Genomic DNA, 19987 nt, shown 5'->3' with positions numbered 1-19987 from the left:
GAAAACAAAAACAGAGCTAAAAGAGAGTGAATATTGGATACAACCAACAGAAACATGACTCCTAATGAGAGCTCTGCTGGACCAAGAGGCAACTACCACAGCTTTAGTCTGAAGTATCTCAAAGTGTCACTGACGGCCGCTAGATGCTCCAACTGACTCCCATTAAAAAAGAATCAACTTCTCTCTAGAAATACTGAGTCAATCATTGTTTTACGAGTCATTATGGTCTCAATCTCTAAATTCAGGCCCTCTAATAAGTGTGCTACATGTCATTTAGGAAATTATTGCTCCAATAATAAGATTTGAAGACTTAAAGTAGTTTTGATGTTTGCCATGTGGGCGTTGATTGTCAGCTGTGATTGACAGTTGGCTCACCTGCTGCTCTCCTCGGCTCCGGGACTCACACTGAGTCAGACTATTGTTGCAATACTTCACTAAGTTTAATGTTACGATACCTGCCCTGTTAGCAAAATTGAGCTAAATTGTCTGAGGTAGCGGGGCGTGTTTTCAGAACATGAAAGGTGACACCCGGCAATCCTTATTTGGAAGGTCCTGGCTCCAAACGGAAAAGATGGCGCAGACTGTGAGCTGCCACTCAGTAAATGCTAGATTGGATGGGTAGGAGAGTGTGGTTAGGGGTAGGTTACCACACACCTCGCTACATCCATCTCTATATAGCCTGCAGTCTACAGACTGGATGTGTAAATAGCATAGTCTGTATATAAAGATATATACTATAAGTCTTCAAATCTTATTAACAGAGCATAACTTCCAAAATGACCACCAGCACACTTATTAGAGGGCCTGAATTTAGAGATTGAGACCATAATGACTCTTTGAAAAAACAGATTGAAAATTTTCATGAGAGAAGTTGATGCTTTTTGAATAAGAGTCAGTTGAGCCAAAGATGTTTTTGGAGCCAGTGTTATTGCACCTTCAAGTGCCTCCACATTGGCTTCAAGGTCAAGCCGTGGTTGTTGCCGCTTGGTAAATAGGCGTCCTTGCTCTAACAAGTGTTCAGTATCAAGGTTATAAAATAATAAGTCAGTGTTGTGTTTGCAGCTTGTTCCTGCTGCCACTCAGACTTGAGACAATGCTGACGAATCCAAACTAAAGACCAAACTACCAGTTTCCTTTTAATTAAGCTGTGTAATACACTGTTTTTTATGTGGTCTGATCTACTATTTTATATACGTGCACAACTGATTACAAACCAACTCGCACTTTTTATTATTGTCCTTATGATTCGGGCCTGCTCCCACAAATTGATCTATTTTTTTTTTTAATTGTTTTTGTCTGTGTGCTTGTTTGCTTTTGTTTTTAACATTTGTTTTTGTGCTTTTGCTTATGTACAGAATAAGGTGTAGATGAATTTCAGCAGAAGCCCTGTTTTCATTATTTCAGGTTGATTTCCTAAAAACATTTATGCAAATTTTATAAATCACGAAGCGCTACTACATTACACACAGCTGTCATAACACTGTAAACATTCTTAACACTTGTAAGCAGTCCCAGATAGCAAAATTGCTGTGCCCTATGTCCGGCCCACACCAGACACTTTCATGTGGCCCACATACCGCATGGAATGATGGCACTTGGGCGGTCCGCTCCTGTTTGCCAGATCCGGGCCACAAGCAAACCATAACAATGCCACATGTAAACCAAAAACTAAACAAATAAACCAGATCTGGACCACAGCTCATTTTTATTCTGGCCCTGATTGGGCCCACATCGATATCCTCATCCAGTGTGGAATGATGGCACTTGGGTGGTCCGCTCTTGTTTGCCAGATCTGGGCAACAAGAAAGCCATAGCAATACCGCATGTCAACCAAGAACAAACCAAATAAACAAATGGTAAATGGACTGTACTTGTATAGCACCTTTCTAGTCTTCTGACCACTCAAAGCACTTTTACACTACAAATCACATTCACCCGCCCATCAGAGGAAATCTAGTCATTCACACACTGAACAATTTGGGGTTCAGGAGCAATTTGGGGTTAAGTATATTGCCCAAGGACACATCTACATGCGGACTGGAGGAGCTGGGAATTGAACCACCGATCTTCCGATTACTGGACTGTTGTGGATATTTTGAGCAATGGTCAGCAGTGGAGAAAGGCGCACACAAGACTTTTGATGTCTTCACCTCTAAAATTTTACGATTAATTTAGAACCACAGTAAACCATATATCATATCATATCATATCATATCATATCATATCATATCATATCATATCATATCACATTATATCACATCCAGATTAGCCAGTTCTGAGTGTGCTGTATCTTGGCCAAAACTGGCCCTGATCAGGGTATGAGCCTAGCAAATGTGGCCTGTTTATCTTAAACATATCTGGACCAGTTCTAGTAAATATACAACACAGCCCAGATAGCAAAATTGCTATGGCCCATATCCAGCCCACAACCAACACTTTCATGTGGCCCACATACCGCATGGAATGCCATCATTGCACACGGTATGTGGGCCAGAAGAGGATATGGAATGTGGGCCTGATCAGGGCCAGAATAAAGAACTGTGGTCCAGATGTAGGCCAGATCTGGTTTATTTGTTTAGTTTTTGGTTTACATGTGGCATTGCTATGGTTTGTTTGTGGGCCGGGTCTAGCAAACAGGAGTGGACCGCCCAAGTGCCATCATTCCATGCGGTATGTGGGCCACATGAAAGTGTTGGGTGTGGGCCAAATTTGTTGTATAGTATTTAGGCCATATTTGTCATATCATATGTTGGCCACTTTAGGTTCACATCAAGTCAAGCTAGTGCTTACTGTGCAATATCTTTGTCAGAACTGGCCTAGGTATCTTTTAAGATAACCGGGCCACATTTGCTGCACCATATGTGGGCCACTTTTGGTTTACACCCACATTAACTATTGTCAACTGGGCTTGCCAAAGGTGGCCTACATTTGTTTTGTGATATTTGGGCCATATTCACTATGTATCACATGGGCGACTTTATGGTCACATCCAGTTTACACATTGCCGAGAGCACTGCACCTTTGCCAAAAATGGCCCACATTTGCTTTGGGATATTTGAGCCATATTTGTTATTTTACATGTAGGCCACTTCAGGCTCACGTCCATTTTGTCCAGGCCAGAAGAAAGCCAGCAGTGCTGTATCATTGCCTGAAGTGGCCCACTTCCGTATGCTATCTAGGGCATCATCTCTCTCACCTACCTGTGTGTGTTTCATGAGTATCTGAGACCACAACACCACTTCCTGCTGCACGTTCGCTTCTTTTCAGACAAGTGTGAGTATAATGTAGAGTATAATGTTTGATTATTCAGCTTTAAAATGTTGTATTATATGTGTAACTGGAACTTTCTACATAGAAAGTCCTGATATCACCAAACTCTGCAGATAAAGCTGAAATAAATTGAACACACTTCTCTTATTTTTAAGTATATACATAGTTGGATTATTCACGCCCTCTGGTGATATCCATGACTTCATAGTTGGGAAATAACACGGTAATCCCCCCCCCAAACTGGGGGATGTGGGAAATGCCGTGGTTGAGGCACACTTGTCCTCAGCAAAAGAGAGTTTACAATTTCAACAGATTTGTAAACATTTCATCAGCATAAATTTCAATTCTATTGACCAAAGCACTGCCATTAGTAAGCTATGAGATTTCTGTCACAAATGTTCAGTGATGGAAGAAGTATTCAAATCCTTTTCTTCAGTAAAAAATACTAGCTTGATGTAGTTAAAGTATTGCAGTAAAAGTACATAAGTATTAGCAAGCAAGCAAGCAAAATTTATTTATATAGCACCTTTCACAAACACCAGTTACAAAGTGCTTCACAGTCAAAGAAATAAAATAAAATTGCAAAGTGCTTTGCAGTAAAAGAAATAAATTAAAATAAAATAATATAAAATAAAGTGAAATTGAAATAAAATAAAATAAAATCAGAATAAAGAAAAGCAAGGACACCAGATAAAATACACAAGTAGAGCAGATAAAATGGACAAATTAAGATAAAATAGCACATACTACCCAAATGCCCTTCTAAACAAATGGGTTTTTAGCTGCTTTTTAAAGGAGTCTACAATTATCAAAGGACCTTAAGCTTGTTGGAAGAGTGTTCCAAAACTTAGGGGCTGCCGACTGGAAGGCATGATCCCCCCGGGTCTTAAAATGTGTACGAGGTACACTTAGAAAGCCCTAAGTGGAGGATCTAAGAGCGTGACTAGTGGTGTAGGGGTGCAGAAGGTCACTAATGTGCTGTGGAGCCTGGCCATGTAGGGCTCTATAAGTGAGCACCAAAATTTTAAAATGAATTCTAAAATTTACTGGAAGCCAGTGCAAAGAGATTAAAATAGGAGTTGTATGTGACCATCTGTTGGATTGTGTTAAAAGCCTAGCAGCAGCGTTTTGGACAGTTTGTAAGCATTGTATGGAAGATTTATTAAGACAGGTAAAAAGAGAGTTACAGTAGTCCAAACGTGATGAGATAAAAGCATGTATCAACATCTCCATTTCATTTCTTGATACCACAGACCGGAGTTTGGCTATGTTTCTAAGGTGAAAGAAACATGATTTAGTTAGTGTCTTAACATGCGCTTTGAAACTTATGGATTGGTCGAAAATTACACCGAGATTGTGCAGGCAGGACCAGGAAGATGAAGATAAGGCACCAAGTTTCTGCCTGATTGCTGACTGAAGATTGTCAGGGCCAAAGATCAGGATTTCAGTTTTGTCTGCATTTAACTGCAGAAAATTGTTTGCCATCCAATTCCTAATTGCGTTTAAACAGATGTTAAGTACAGAGAGTTTGTGAAGCTCATTAGGTTTAAATGAAAAGTACAACTGGATGTCATCAGCGTACATATGGTAGGAGATGTTCTTGAAACTACTGATGATTTGTCCTAGTGGCAGCATGTATATGGAGAATAGAATGGGTCCTAAGATTGATCCCTGGGGGACACCGCATGACAAAGCTGCAGTGTCCGACTCAAATTCACCTACAGAGATTGACGAAGATCTGTCTGTGAGATATGAGGAGAACCCCTCCAATGCAGTCCCAGAGATGCCCACCAGGTGATTTAGCCTGTGGATCAGAATGTGATGGTCCACAGTATCGAACACTGCGCTAAGGTCCAATAGTACTAGAACAGAACAGTCTCAAGTATTATGAGCTTGATGTAGTTAAAGTATTGCAGTAAAAGTAGTGGTTTGGTCCCTCTGACTGAAGTATTATTATATATGACATCATTAGATAATTAATACTGAAGCATCAGTGTTAGAGCAGCATGTTACTGTTGTAGCTGCTGGAGGTGGAGCTAGTTTCAACTACTTTATATACAGTTAGCTAGTTTAGTCCACTGGTTCCCAACCTAGGGGTCAGGGCCCCTCCAAAGGGTCAGCAGATAAATCTGAGGGGTCGTGAGATGATTAATGGGAGAGGAAAGAAGAAAAAACAAAGTTCTGATACACAAATCTGTTTTCAATTTTTGGACTTTTTCTCTAATCTTTGATTTTTGCTGAAATATTGGATCATTTGAACATTTATTGAAATGAAAGCATGTGAGAAGTTTAGACGGTGACCTGAACTAACACGGGTAAGATGCAGTTCCTTGTTTTGAAACTAGTGAACCAATAAGACTAATTTTTCATACTGTAGGCTGATCTGTTGGGGTTAAAGAGTCAGCTAACATCTTGTACAGAACACCTTGATGTGTATTGTTTCAGTTCTCTGCTTGGCCAAGTGTTTCAATAAAACATTCTCAGCATTAAGACATCAAAGGCTCGTGTGCACTTTCTTCACTGAGGTGCTGACCATCGCTCAACAACAACAATACTGACCATTAGAAGATCCCTTCATAATGCACTTACAATCTAAGTGATGGGGGACAAAATCAACCATCTGTGCAAAAATGTATTTAAAAGTTTATCTGAAGCTAATATGAGGCTTCAGTGTCCAAATGAGTCAAATCAAGTAGATATCTTTCAACGTTAGTCTTTTTAGTGGCAAAGTTCCTCTTTTTGTTACTATACTTCCACCTGCAGCTCAACAGAGAAACACCGTCCAAGGAAACACAAAGAGGGAATTTGATGCTAAAAAGACTGTAAATGTGTCAGATATCCACTCGGTATGACTAACTCAGACTGCTGAAGCCTCATATAAGCTTCATATCAACTTTTAAATGACTGTGTGGACACACTGTGGATTTTGGCCTCCTTCACTTACATTGAAAGCACATTTGAAAGATCTTTTAATAGCCAGTATGAACAGGTAGAATGATTACAGCGAGGAAAACCTCTTTCACTGTGTCATGGAAAAATCTTCAAATGGGCAAATAAATCTTCAGGTCACCCACAACTTAGTATTAAACTCAGAACTTATAGGAGGAAGACTCAAAAAATACACTGGAAGCTGGTAGAGTTCAATGTGAATGGGTTTACTGTGCATATAAAAAGAGACAGAGCAAACTGAGGCCTTTTGTCCCGGGACAAATAAAAAACCTGATGCAAAATCATGAAACCTCATATTATATACTTTTCATAACTCCTCCTATTGTGGAGCTTAGTTTCTAGTCTCCACTTCATTTTTAATTATAGTCTGCCATCTGGTCATTATTTCTGAGGTTCATAAGAGACCTTGACACTTTGGTGATAATACAAGGGTGACTTATCTTAAAAATTACTGTCTCAGCATCTTCCACCTTTTCTCACACTAAAAATGGACCTGACAGCCTTTCACACAGAAAATAAAATTGCTATACTACATATTAGCCTTATTGCTAACTCCCTGGGAACTGTCTCTTATTGGCATAATGCTATCTTTGCACTCTCACTGGCATATTGATCATGGAAAGGCAATTTTCCAACACAACTGCTCATATGGACACCTGACTGTTGTTTTAAGACACACTTGAATAACTGTGAACCTGTTCTTTAATATAAAGTTTTGTGAGTTTGAACAATGTGGGGTAAAGATAAATGCTGTGTTTCTCTGTGTGAGTTTGAGTGTAGTAAGATTCATCATATTTAGATTTAAAAATAATCTGGCAGTCGACCTTTGGCTGCTGGTTTCAGTGTTGTTATATCCTCTTGTCTGTAGATGACTGGCCTCAACTGGTTTTAGTGTAAATGCATCTTTACAGGAAATATGAGCTCATTTGACCTAGAAAAAACTTTCCTACACCTTCAGGTTATCAAAGTCGTTAAGACACGCATGTTTGTTTGTGCCAGCTCTGAGTCAAAAAGTGTAGTTCAATCCTCAGGTCAGTGGATATAAACTGAGACCACACGTTGATGGAAATATTGTAGTCACAAACATCTCTCATTATGAGATACAGTACATCTGCTGTGATTGCTGCTGCTAAAAGACACACTAAACACATCATAACTGAACAATATTCTTGCCCACTGATCAGTAATTTATTCAGCCTCTACAGAGATCACATATATGAGTGACACGTAGCAACAAAGACCACAGATTCAAACCGCGGAAACTCCTACGTACGGCTGAGATATTAAGGTCACAAAGAGTAACAGAAACTTTCACTAAAACACCAGATCAGTTTTAATATGAAGCACATGCACAAGCTGAGTGGGTGGTAAATCCTGTTTAGATCACCTGCAGGGAATAAGGCAAACCGCAGAAGAGTAAATATGAGTAAAATTCCCCACATCATGGAATCTTCCTCTCTAATATTAATATTGGCATCACTACCTGTCATTTAGTCTAATAAATTTTTATTGGAAACAAAACTATTTAAAATGTTTCACCCAAATAACAGCATATTTTCTTAATTACCTCTAGTGGTTTCTAGTGTCATGAACCAGTATATTTGCTCAAGTACAATTTTAGGTACTTTACTTGAGTATTTTCATTTTGCACTACTTTATACTTCCACTCCACTACACTTAAGGATCTGAATACTTCTTCCACCGTCATGAACCGGCTCACGATTCAGACAAAGAGGGAAGGAGAGCACACACGAGATTAGAGGTCAACAAACACAAATAAATAAGATGTGACAGAATCAGTAATATCAGTGATGTATGTGGATGCGTGGGTCAAACCGCTGCCTTGACCTCTCAGACAAAGAGAAAAAAAAGAAGTCTGGATATTTCTCTTTGAATTTAGGAAAACAATCATGTGTTAGGCAACATCACAACATCAAATTTACATTAAAGTGGAACAGAAACCTAGCCAGCCAGCCTAGACAGTTTCATCTACATCTCTGTATTTCCACTTTGGCAAGTTCAGCTTTTTTGTTTCCACTTCTTTTTGTTTATTACTGTCATGTCCCAGCTGAAGCATTTGAAGTTCTCTTTGTTGTTCGAATGTTAAAGCTGCAGCGGTGAATACTGGTGAACTTACAGATTTCCTTTTCACCACCTCAATAACCAGTATTTCTGCTTCTAGAAATTTGTTTGCCACAGCAATTTTTTACAGTTTCCGTCAGTTTTTTTTTTTTTTTGGTCAGAGGCCTCAATGCTCAGTGATCTCTACAAGTTGATCTTTAGTACAACAGTCAAAGAGATCCTCAGAGGGAGACTGAATGAAATCCTCTATTAAAGAGGCCATATTTCAATTAAAATCAACAAAACAGTGTAAATTATTTATCACAGCAAAAACCCAGTTCCGCAAAGGTCCGGTTATGTTTACGTTTCCCTCTAAACTTCTCACATGGTTTCATTTCAATAAATGTTTTTGTTTCAGCAAAAATTAAAGATTAGAGGAAAAAGTTCAAAAACTGAAAGCAGATTTGTGTATCAGAACTTTTTTTCTTTCCTCTCCCATTAAAGGTAAAGTCAGCGATTCTAATCCAGTACACTTTTTGTCAAATTCAGTGAATATCTCCTCACAGTCCGCCAGCTGTCCGTGTTCATACACAGCTCTGGCTTTATAAATGGGCTTTGTAAACACGGACGCATGGAGCGAGCCACACAACACTGCTCTGGCCAATCAGCAGCAGAGGGCGTTGGTGCTCATGCCCAGGACAGGAGGAAGTCATGAGAGCAGCTGTCTGTGTGAGGACATGACAGTCTCCCATTGAACTGGAGAGAGAGAGAGGCCACCTCCAATTCACATAGACAGTGTTTTTTATCTTTATCATCTCACAACCCCTCAGAATTATAACTTTATTCTCAGAAATCTGACTTTAATCTCAGAATTATCACTTTATTCTCAGAATTATGATTTAAATCTCAGAATTATGACTTTAAACTCAGAATTATGACTTTATTGTCAGAATTATGACTTTATTCTCAGAAATCTGACTTAAATCTCAGAAATCTGATTTTAATCTCAGAATTATGACTTAAATCTCAGAATTATGACTTTATTCTCAGAATTATGACTTTATTGTCAGAATTATGACTTTAATCTCAGAAATCTGACTTTAATCTCAGAATTATGACTTTAATCTCAGAAATCTGACTTTAATCTCAGAAATCTGACTTTAAACTCCGAACTCAAATACATTTTTCACATGTGGTCTTAATCCTTTTCCGTAGTATTGGTACATTTACTTAAGTAAAGGATCTGAGTACTTCCTCCACCACTGAAGACAGAAACTTGAAAAACTGCAAAACCCTTCTTTAATTCTGTGTGAAATTGAAATTGAAATTGAAAACTACCATGAATTTTGAGGGATAGCTAATGGTCAGTTAGCCAATGTATTATTTCCACTCTTGATGCATTATTTTATCCCATTTCAGAAAATGAATAAAAACAAAAACTACTGCTCCAAAATGAATAATCACAGTAGCTTTTACTTATTTTATAAGCTTCCTTATTCAGACATAAATGTGCTCCTTTTCTTTTTTTATTTCCACCGGTTGAAGACGTAGGTGTAGTGTGGTTTCTGGTTATCATCTCGTCATGAGAGAAAGTTCTATGTGGAACCACCATGATGCTAAAACCAGGAAGAGAGTGGTACTCATAAAGAGCTGCTCAGACTCTCATTCTCAGTCAACCTGCAGGGCATCGAGTAGCACCTGGCTGTGAACTGGAAAGAAGTGATTTCAGTTACTTAAATTTGAGTCTGTAATCACATTTTAACAGTTCATATCAAAGACAATGGCTGAGTTTGACCTGCGTCAAGCTCTGGATTGGTAAGTTCAATCTATAATGTATATCTATAACGTTCTGTTTGTGTCTAAACCTACAGTGTTTGTAATGTGTCTCACTGGAAATATCAAGAACACAATCAAAAAACTTTCCAATTGCGATTTTAGATAATACTTCATGTGTTTATGAGAGCTCAGAGCATGAAATGTGTGTTAAAGTGACATATTTTAAAGCTGAGGTAAGTAACAAATAGTAAACTTGAAATCAAGAGTTCCCGAAAGCCATTTTTCGGCAGCCTTCCATCCTGAGTTCCTGCCTCTGAAAAGGGAAGTGCTCCAGTCCGTCTGACAATGATTTTTACTTCTCCCTCACAGCATCCTGTACCTCTGTTTTGTGACTTGGCTAAAACATATGGTGAACAGGCTTAGAAATGTGCTTTTAGGTATTTCTAATGGTACAAAAACTGTGTAACTTTAGACTTTGTATGCTGCTCATCACACATGAAATTGATTAATTACAGGAGTATATCATTAATTAAATTAACATGTATTTAAATGTGAGGGATGGTTCAACTTGTCCTCTCAAAGCTTTGCAACTGCCAGTTTTAAAATGATATATTTGACATTTATCTGTTTTGTATTTCAGTTCATCTGAATCAGATGAGACAGAAATCAAATCCCTCTGCTTTGAGATGACGGTAAGATTAATTTTTATTTACTTGAGGCCATGTGAGCCGTATGTCCTTCTGGGCTTCTCATGTACGTTCTTGTGAAGGACCAGTGTGTAGGATTACTGGCATCTAGTGGTGAGGTTGCAGATTGCAACCAATTGAATACACCTCACCTCACCGTCCACTTCTAAGCTTGTGGGAGAACCTACGGTGGTCGTGAAACTTGCAAAAAAGGCCCTTTCTATAGCCAGTGTCTTGTTTGTCCTTTCTGGGCTACTGTAGAAACATAGCAGTACAACATAGTGGGCCTGCTCCCTATGTAGATATAAAGGGCTCATTCTAAAGTAACGAAAACATGATTCTTATTTTCAGGGGATTATACACTAATGAAAACGTACTTATGAATGTTATATTCCATTTCTGCCAAGTCCGTTCTGCTATATGCCACTAAAATCTACACACTTGTCCTTTAATTCTACTCTCATGTAAAAAGAGTCATTAATAAGGCCTTAACAGTCGTTAAAGAAGGGTAATAATAATAATATGTTAATGAATTAATTTCCAGATGCTCTTTTCATAAAGATCAGGGGTCAATCGCCCCATTGGAGGAGCTTCCTGGTCAATTCAGAAACTAAAAAGACAAACCAAGTGTCTGGAGAAACACCAACCACAATCTGGCAACCTAAAAGTTGTTGTTATTATTGGCTCAATAACTGTTTTGTGATTTATTAACCATTTTATAATCCATTAGTAACAACTTATAAACCCGTTTGCCTTATTAAAAGATGGGTTGGATGTGTTTTTTTGGTTTGAGAAACAATTTCTGGTCTGTGTATACAACCAAAATTCAGATGACAGGAAACATGTGCAGCGGAGCATGACATGGTTTTCTGTTCTTTGCACTGTAGGATGGTGAGGATAAGACCTTCAGCCTTGATGAGGGACTGAACCTGGTGGTTTCCCACAACCCGAAGACCATGCAGTGTGTAGCTACCCTGGTGCTCGCCGTGAACAGGATGAAAAAGTCTCTGTCTCGCTGTTGTGAGCTCAGTGATAAGCAGCTCTGCAGTGAGATCATGGCAAGCCTGGTGGAAGGTGAATAATTTCACATCATTATAAGCTCATTAAAGCTCCTAAGATGTTGCCACGACTTAACACTCTCTTCTCCCTTCGCCTTTCCACAGAAACAATTGTCAAGATGGAGGGGAACTTCACCACAGAAGTGAAAAAAAGAAAATACAAACGTCTCTACAGTGAGAAGCAGTTGACTCTGTGTGACAGCTCACAAAAAGATCTCTGCCAGGTTGACGGACAGTTAAAGCTGCAGGCCATCACTCTGAAAGGAGGACACCATGATCACAAAGGTATGAACATCACAAGTCCAGTGGTGGAATTTAGCTGAGTACATTTACTCAAGTACTATATAATTTTATGCCACTTTATACTCATACTACACAACATTTCAGAGGGAAATATTCAACTATTTAACCCCAAGGCATATATCTGACAGCTGTAGTTACTTTTGAACTTGAGATTTCACATGAAAAACATATGATAAGCTTATAAAATACACATTTTTAAAGATTAAACCAGTGGTTCCCAACATTTTTGGCTCAGAAAAAGCAGCGTCTTGTTGGGGCCTCTTAGTCTCGCGATACCAGACAATCGGGAGATCTCTACCCACCGAAGTCTGGGGATTTCTAAATGCACGGTAGTTGCTTGAACAGCGGCAGGAACAGCCGCTAACAAACCTTTGTGAACTGCGTGTCACCGTCCCAATATGAAGGGCCGCCCTTAACACTTTGCTGATTTTGAAATTTTGCTAATAATACCCCTGTTCTTAGTAGGATTTCAAATGCAGAACTTTTACTTGTAATGAAGTATTCTTAAGTTTACATTTTAGTAAAATTACTTTTACCAGCACTGCAGATTTAATTCATGCCATAATTATACATTTCTGTATCAGAACTTTGTTTTTACTTCTTTCCTCTCCCATTAATCATCTCACGACCCCTCAGGTTTATCTGGTGACCCTTTGGAGTTGCTTGACTCCTAGGTTGGGAACCACTGGACTAAACTACCTAAGAATTACCAATCTAAAAATGTTATATAGAACGATATATCAGTCAAAAGGGACATTTTTCTGTAGAACGAGTACTTTTACCTTTGATACTTTAGGTACATTTTGCTAATAATACTTATGTACTTTTACTTAAGAATGACTTTGAATGCAGAACTTTTACTTGTAATTGTGTACTTATGTTTGTTATATTAGTCACTAGCGTTGCAACTAACGGACTAATATTTTTTTCACTGTCAATAAAATGTCAGAAAATAGTGAAAAATGCTCGTAATTTACTCAAGATGATACCTTCAAATGTCTTATTTTCTCCGACCAACAGACCAAAACCCAAAGATTTTCATTTTACCATCATTGAAGACAAAAAAACCTATAAAATTAGCACATTTGATAAGCTGGAGCCAGTAAATGTTTGGTCTTTTTGCTTAAAAATGATTCAAATGATTATTTGATTATCAAAATATTTGCAGATTAGTTTTCTGTTGATCGACTTATCGATTAATCTCTCTTGTTTCTCTGTCTTTTTTCTCACAACAGTTAATTTCAAGCTGGCACAGTACATCAAACCCTCCCCCGAGTCTGACATAGGTCAGACTGTCGTCCTGTCAATCATGAAGGAGAAAGACCCCCTGCACATTTCAAGCTCTCTGAAAGACGGCAAAGCTGTCTTGAATCTAGAGGTAAGCAGAAATATATAGTTGCACATAAAGGTGTCGTGATGAGAAAGTAACAGTTCAGAGGGAATTTTTGGGGTCAGTTGATGTGATTTAGGAAAATTTTTAGTCCTTTTTAACAGAAGTCCTTATTGCCAGCAGTGGAAAGTAATGAAGTACTTTATTTACCCAGTAACACTTAAGCATTCATAATTAGTATATAAACAGTTAATAAATTGTTTACAACACACTAGAATGTAGTTGTTAGCAGATATAAGTGTTTATTAATGTATTTGTCAACAACTATAATTCCTCCTGTGGACTACCATAAGTGGAGGCTGCTGTATAAACAGATAATGAATAACAATATAGTAAATCACAGTTGTAATAATATAAAATATGTTTTCATAGGAGAAGTTATAATTGTTAACACATACTGTGTATTAATAAACAGTTAAAATTGTTCTTATATCTGCTTATAACTACGTTATACTATATATATACAATTTATTAACTGTTTATATATTGCTTATAAATGCTAAATAAGGGGGACTTAAAATAAAGTGTTACCCATTTACTCGGGTATTGTACAATTTTGAGGTACTTTAATTGAGTATTTCAATTTTATGCTATTTTTTACTTCTACTCCACCACATTTCAGAGGTAAATATTGTAATTTTTTTTGTTGTTGTTTTTTACTATTTTTCAGCAATGGTTATTACTTACTCTTCAAATTCAGATTTTACACTAAAAAACATGTGATCATCTTATAAAATATGATGCAGTGTTACACATCAAGCTAACCAAATGCTCACCATGACCATATTTTTTTTATGATGACTGACATCTACTTTTTTTTTCTTTTATTGGCGGAAATGGTCTTCCATACAAAACATACATTTTCTCTTTATCTATATTTTGGCAGCGATGCAGTGAGTCAAATATGCAGGAGATCGGAGAAGACAGTGACATGGACCGTTTCCTCTTCTACAAGAGAACCACGGGAATAAATTCGACCACCTTTGAGTCGGTCAAATGCCGCGGCTGGTACATCAGCACTTCCTATGAGGATGAATACCAGCCTGTGGAAATGTGTCGAGGCACTACCCGCCGTAACACCTGCTTCACCATAAAATAAATAAAGTATTTGTGGGTTTAAGGTGCCATGCACAGTCAGAATTATGCTGAAGACAGTGACACAGCAATGAATTGTAGATATTTATGCTTCACCACTAGATGGTGCAATCGTCCGCATTGATCTCTACTTGGTGAAGTGGAAATATAATTTAGTGTATTCCACTAAAGATAGTTTTACTTTATATTGTTTTTAATCACTGAAAAATGCTGTGAAAACAAACAAAATTCATGAATGAATGAAAAAAGTAACAGGATATTCCTCCTATTTCCATTGTTTATTAAGACAAATATGCAGTTGCTCTGTTTTGTTCTAACAGGAAAATGAAGACTTGAGTGTGTAAAACATTGTGAGTTTAAAAGTGTAGCGGGCTAAATATGCCTGGTTCTGTGATTTGTGTTTGTTGTTTTTTTAAAAGTGAAGATTACTTTGCATTGTTATAGTGACTTAAACATTGTGGTAAACAACTCTGACCTGCAGATCTCACGTATGGGGTTCCATTTAAGTCAAAAGTACCATAAGCTTCTATAATTTATTTCTCAATGACCGTTATTGTTTGTCCCTTGATTTGGTCAAAAAAAAAATCAGCTGTTATGCTTGATAATTTTCATTGTGTGTTGTTTTTCCTGTTGTTATGACATTTGCTTTGCTGATAAAATAAAATAAAATTATTTTAACCCTCTAACCGTCTTCTTGCTTTGATCAGTAGCTTTTAAAGCAGGCTTATGTGACTTGCTCAGCAGCGCCCCTTGTGGTCAAAAGGGGCACTAATAAATTAATAGTAAATGCTAAAACACAGTAATATTAAAGGATGAGTTTACAACTTTTCAAGTGTGTCTTAAAACAACAGTCAGGTGTCCATATGAACAGTGAAAGAGGTTTTCCTCGCTGTGATCATTCCTCCTGTTCATACTGACTATTTAAAGATCCTTCAAATGTGCTTTTGGACGGTGTTTCTCTGTTGAGCTGCGGTGGAAGTATAGTGTGGTGGAAACTGCCTTCCCATGATCAAACGAATGTACCAGTGAATGTGCAAAGATAACATTGATGTCAATAAGAGACAGTTCTCAGGGAAGTTAAAAAAGAAGGCTAATCAGTGGTGTAACATTTTTGGTTCTCTGTGTAAGATGATTTAAGGCTGCTAGGCCCGTTTTTACTTTGAGAAATGTGGAAGATGCTGAGACAGTATTATTTCTAAGATAAACCAAAGGTCACTACTGAACTCAGCAATAATGACCAAATAGTTTTGAATATGATTAAAATATGAGGTGGAATCTAGAAAATAAGCTCCACAATATGAGGGGTTATGAGAAGTATATAATATCATGTTTTATGATTTTGAATTAGGTTTTTTATCCTGGGATAAAGGCAGCGGGTTGCTTTGTGTTGCTCTCTACTGCACAGTAAACCTATTTACATTGAACTCTACCAGCTTCAAGTGTATTTTTTGAGCCTTTCTCTATAAGTTTTGAGTTTGATGTTTAGTTGTGGGTGACCGCAAAATTTAGTGGCCCATCTAAAGATTTCACACAACAATAGTAACAAAAAGAGGGACTTTGTCACTAAAAAGACTGTAATGTTGAAAGATAGCTACTTGATTTGACTCATTTGGACGCTGAAGCTTCATATTAGCTTCAGATAAACTTTTAAATACATTTCTGCACAGAGGGAGGACTGTGGATTTTGTCCCCCATCACTTCCATTGTAAGTGCATTATGAAGGGATCTTCTAATGGTCAGTATGAACAGGAGGAATGATTACAGCAAGAAAAACATGTTTCAATGTTCATTTGGGCTCCTGACTGTTGTTTTAAGGCAGACTTGGAAAAATTGTGAACCCATCTTTAACACAAGTAGACGTCAATGAACTGATGTAGTAATGTTAGTTACGCAGCAATTTCTATCCAAAGTTTTCTAACATTAGCCACCATTAGCTAACATTATTGCTCATACCGGACCATGAAAGACTGTCGTGACATATTCTCAGTTTAAAGCTCTTCTGAAATTCACTGTAAACACACAGTATGTAAGAACTTCTAAAACTACTTCAATTAGCCTTGTTGGTAGAAATGTTGGTAAAAATTAAATCATTTACTATTTCGTCACCCTGAAACTACAGCATAGATAACTGAGCATCTAGCAGTGGAATGCTTATTATCACACATTCTCACAGTTGTCTTGCAGAATAAATCATCAACTGACTGGATAACTTGACCATAACTAACTTTTGTCAACAATGACATACATGGTGCTTGAATCTTGATGACTGTAGTGGCTACTCACTGGTTGTTCAGTGACTAGCATTACTTGTGGCTTGCTAACCAGCAATTAGCTAACTACTGGTTAGAAAGCTAGCTAGCTAGTTTGCTAAAAAGACACTTTTACGCACAGTTTAAGCAGGGGACTTATCATGCACATTTCCAGGTCTATATTTACATTCTGGTGCTCTACTGGAATATCTTTGCATGATTTCTAGTTGAAAACTCCTTATCTATCTTCTACTGGTCCTTTATGCAGCCCCTCAGTTCAGCCTCTGTCTGAAACAGGCCGTTTTAGCTCCTGTCTCTTTAAGGCTCGCCTCCTGATGAGCCCACTCTGTTCTGATTGGTCAGCTTCAGGAAGTGTCCTCCGGCTCCGCAGGATACGTAAACAAACTATAGTAGCAGGATTTCACTTCTTTTTCTCCTTCTTTACTCCAAATGTCAACTTCTCAAATACATCCGTACATGTTTGAGCTGAAATCTTATCTGAAATATACAGTGCTAGTCAAAGGTTTGTTAAAGTTACTTAAAGTTGTCTCATGCCACATCACTGAAATTGTAGGATATGGTTTGATAAAAAAAAGTTACAACCATGATCCTTTCATCCCTGCAGGTGCAAACCAACACTGTCAATCAACAGATCAATATCACTGGTCCTAATGAACAAAATGAGCTATCAAAATTAGTTTTAATCCTTCGTTGTAAGTAGTTATGGCAATCTGAGTGATGTGTGCGCCTCAGAGTTTGGTTGTTTCCCATTCTTCTGAATGTAAAGAGTTCACTGAATAGTCATTATTTATTAGTTATGATGCTTCAGCAAGTATTAACATTATTAACTCTTGACCTCTATGAAGTCAGAAAGGTCAGCGGCAGGTTTGACTTGAGTAAAATTTAGTTTGAGTAAATGTTTGTTGCTTTCATGCTTCACCTGTGTTATTTATTGATTACGAGTCTGTTGAAAGCTCAGTGTTGCTGTCAGTTTCACTCTGAATTTCATTATATTTTTTTCTAGGTGAGCCTAAATTCTTCATATTTGTAATTCATCATGAATCAAGTATCAAGTATTTCATTGATTTTCTAACAGTTCTGGTTATTCTGAATAAAAAAAATGTGCAACATATCCACATTTGAAGCTATTAAGAGACGTTGAGAGGCACAAAAATGTGGATTTTGGCTGTGGACTGAGCATCTGCAATGTTGTGATGCTCTGATAAACTCACTGTGTGATATATTGATTTGATACAGACGTCTTCATGTTGAGTGCTGTGTGAGATACTGAGGCACAAGCAGTGGTGGAAGAATTAGATCCTTAGTGTAGTTAAAGTATTGCAGTAAAAGTACAGTAGAAGTATTTTGCTGAAATATTGGATCATTTGAACATTTATTGAAATGAAAGCATGTGAGAAGTTTAGAGGGAAAAATCACTATTTAGTGGAGCTGTTAACAACTCATAGACATGTGAAATGTGACCCCGACTACACACTGCTTTTTGTAAGACGTCAAAAGACAAAAAGGTTGGAAACCACTGGTTTCATCTTTAACAATGTGTTGTATTTTAAAAGCTTGTTATATTATCCATTGTGTCAAATCTTCATCTGAAAAGTAACTAAAGCTGTCAAATAAATGTATAAGTACCTTAAAATTGTACTCAAGTACAGTACTTACGTAAATCCACCACTGGACACAAGTAGGAGCATTTTGTATGATAAGTTTTGAAACAGCAAATTGAAAATTAAGCCAAAGCAATTATAAAATACTGTAATAAATGCCATCACATAACTGGGAACACTGTTTTCTGTTACTGTAATATAATTTATTGATAATGAATTCTTGTGACACAGAAACATACAGCTCATATACCAGAAGATACACACACACACATACAGCGCCCCACCAAATTAAACATCAATCTGTTCCTCCAACTTCACAATAGCGGACTTAAGGAGTCGCAGCCAATCAGAGACAGTTCAGAGAGAGTTGACCTCTCATTGGTACAGCCTGCGCGGGTTTGCATGGTGATAGTTTGGGCTGTTTCTTGACTGACTGCAGACCAATCAGAGATGCTGAGCTCTGCTCTACATCGTGGAGGCGGAAAGCAGATTATGGAGTGATGTGCATTTGACTTTAAAGAGGCAAAATAAGTGCAGGCAAGTTGAAGAGGTCAAGAGCTCGCTGCAGTGTTTCATCTTTCATTCTCACATCCTTGACAAAACACACACATCTATATTGTATATATATATATATATCTCTCTTTGAGGACTTATTTCAACCTGTTTTGAGGGAATTCGTTCAGTCTCCTGCTGAAGATTTGCTCTCAGCAACATTTTCCTCCGAATGATTTATAGACATGTGTGGCACAAAAATCTTTATAATCCCGTTTTCCAATATTTGTGATTGGCCAAGACGTAAAAATCAGGTGTCAGTATGTGTGAGAAAAGGACAGAGCGGTTGTGTTGATGTGCATATATTACATGCATCGCCTCATATCTAATGTTGACACTAGAAAACTTATTGATATGCAAAATGTAAGAACATCCCTAACCCAGAAACCAGTTCATCAATCTGCACACACGCTCACATGTGCAGGAGTGTATGACCAGCATGTAGGCCTATGATGAGTGTGTGTGTGTGTGTGTGTGTGTGTGTGTGTCTCCCTCTGCCATGCACATTCCGGGCACATGGCAACAGAAGCTAAATATAGCCCCGGCAGCCCGGCTTCACAGCGGGATCATGCTTCCTCTCGCTAACGTAGGATCCCTCCCTGCCTCTGTCCCTCTTGCTCTGCTTCCTACAAACATGGCCTCCTCTCATGCACCTCCCTCCCTCCCTCCCTCCTGCTTTGCTTTCTCTTTACTCAGCCCCCTCCCCTCCTCTTCTTTGTCATTCCCCCCCCTCCCTCCATCATTTTCCTTCTCTCCAGATATTCTTGCACCTCTTCCTCTCTGGATTCCAGCTGCAGCTCCTCTGCTGTGTGCATAATCTTTGCAACCTGATAAAAAAAAACAAAAAAAAACGGGGTTTTCTAAGTTAATTTTTCCAGCTATAAATAAACAACCACATAACTCACCTTCAACCCAAACACACATTTACTACAAGTACTTCAGTGCAGGTTGAGATACTTTCCATTTCATGCTATTT

The 19987-nt window shown here is 38.0% G+C and overlaps 1 protein-coding gene across 3 annotated transcripts; it reads left to right on the top strand.

The window, feature by feature from the left end:
• Positions 1-2948: 2948 nt before the first annotated feature.
• On the top strand, positions 2949-15222 carry il1b (interleukin 1, beta). Of its 3 annotated transcripts, none has more exons than XM_042394809.1 (7): positions 2949-3273; positions 9826-10095; positions 10697-10748; positions 11630-11816; positions 11906-12085; positions 13339-13481; positions 14380-15222. In XM_042394809.1, the coding sequence occupies exons 2-7, from the start codon at positions 10061-10063 to the stop codon at positions 14590-14592; spliced, it is 810 nt and encodes a 269-aa protein (XP_042250743.1). In that variant the 5' UTR covers positions 2949-3273; positions 9826-10060; the 3' UTR covers positions 14593-15222. The 3 variants fall into 3 exon arrangements, with proteins under 3 accessions (XP_042250743.1, XP_042250744.1, XP_042250745.1); XM_042394810.1 differs by lacking the exon at positions 2949-3273 and adding an exon at positions 5565-5585; XM_042394811.1 differs by lacking the exon at positions 2949-3273 and adding an exon at positions 6338-7981 and having other exon boundaries at positions 10046-10095.
• The last annotated feature ends 4765 nt before the right edge of the window (positions 15223-19987 follow it).

This window comes from Thunnus maccoyii, chromosome 19 (assembly GCF_910596095.1).
Source record: "Thunnus maccoyii chromosome 19, fThuMac1.1, whole genome shotgun sequence".
Lineage (NCBI taxonomy): Eukaryota > Metazoa > Chordata > Actinopteri > Scombriformes > Scombridae > Thunnus > Thunnus maccoyii.
The sequence above is the reverse complement of the archived record's forward strand: the minus strand, read 5'-3'. Positions and strand labels throughout refer to the sequence as shown.

Excerpts from the sequence above, each read along its gene's own strand:
- il1b (XM_042394809.1), top strand. The coding sequence starts at position 10,061 with ATGGCTGAGTTTGACCTGCGTCAAGCTCTGGATTG. Across the intron at positions 10,749-11,629 it reads CCCTCTGCTTTGAGATGACG|GATGGTGAGGATAAGACCTT; the intron begins GTAAGATTAATT and ends TTTGCACTGTAG. Across the intron at positions 12,086-13,338 it reads AGGACACCATGATCACAAAG|TTAATTTCAAGCTGGCACAG; the intron begins GTATGAACATCA and ends TTCTCACAACAG.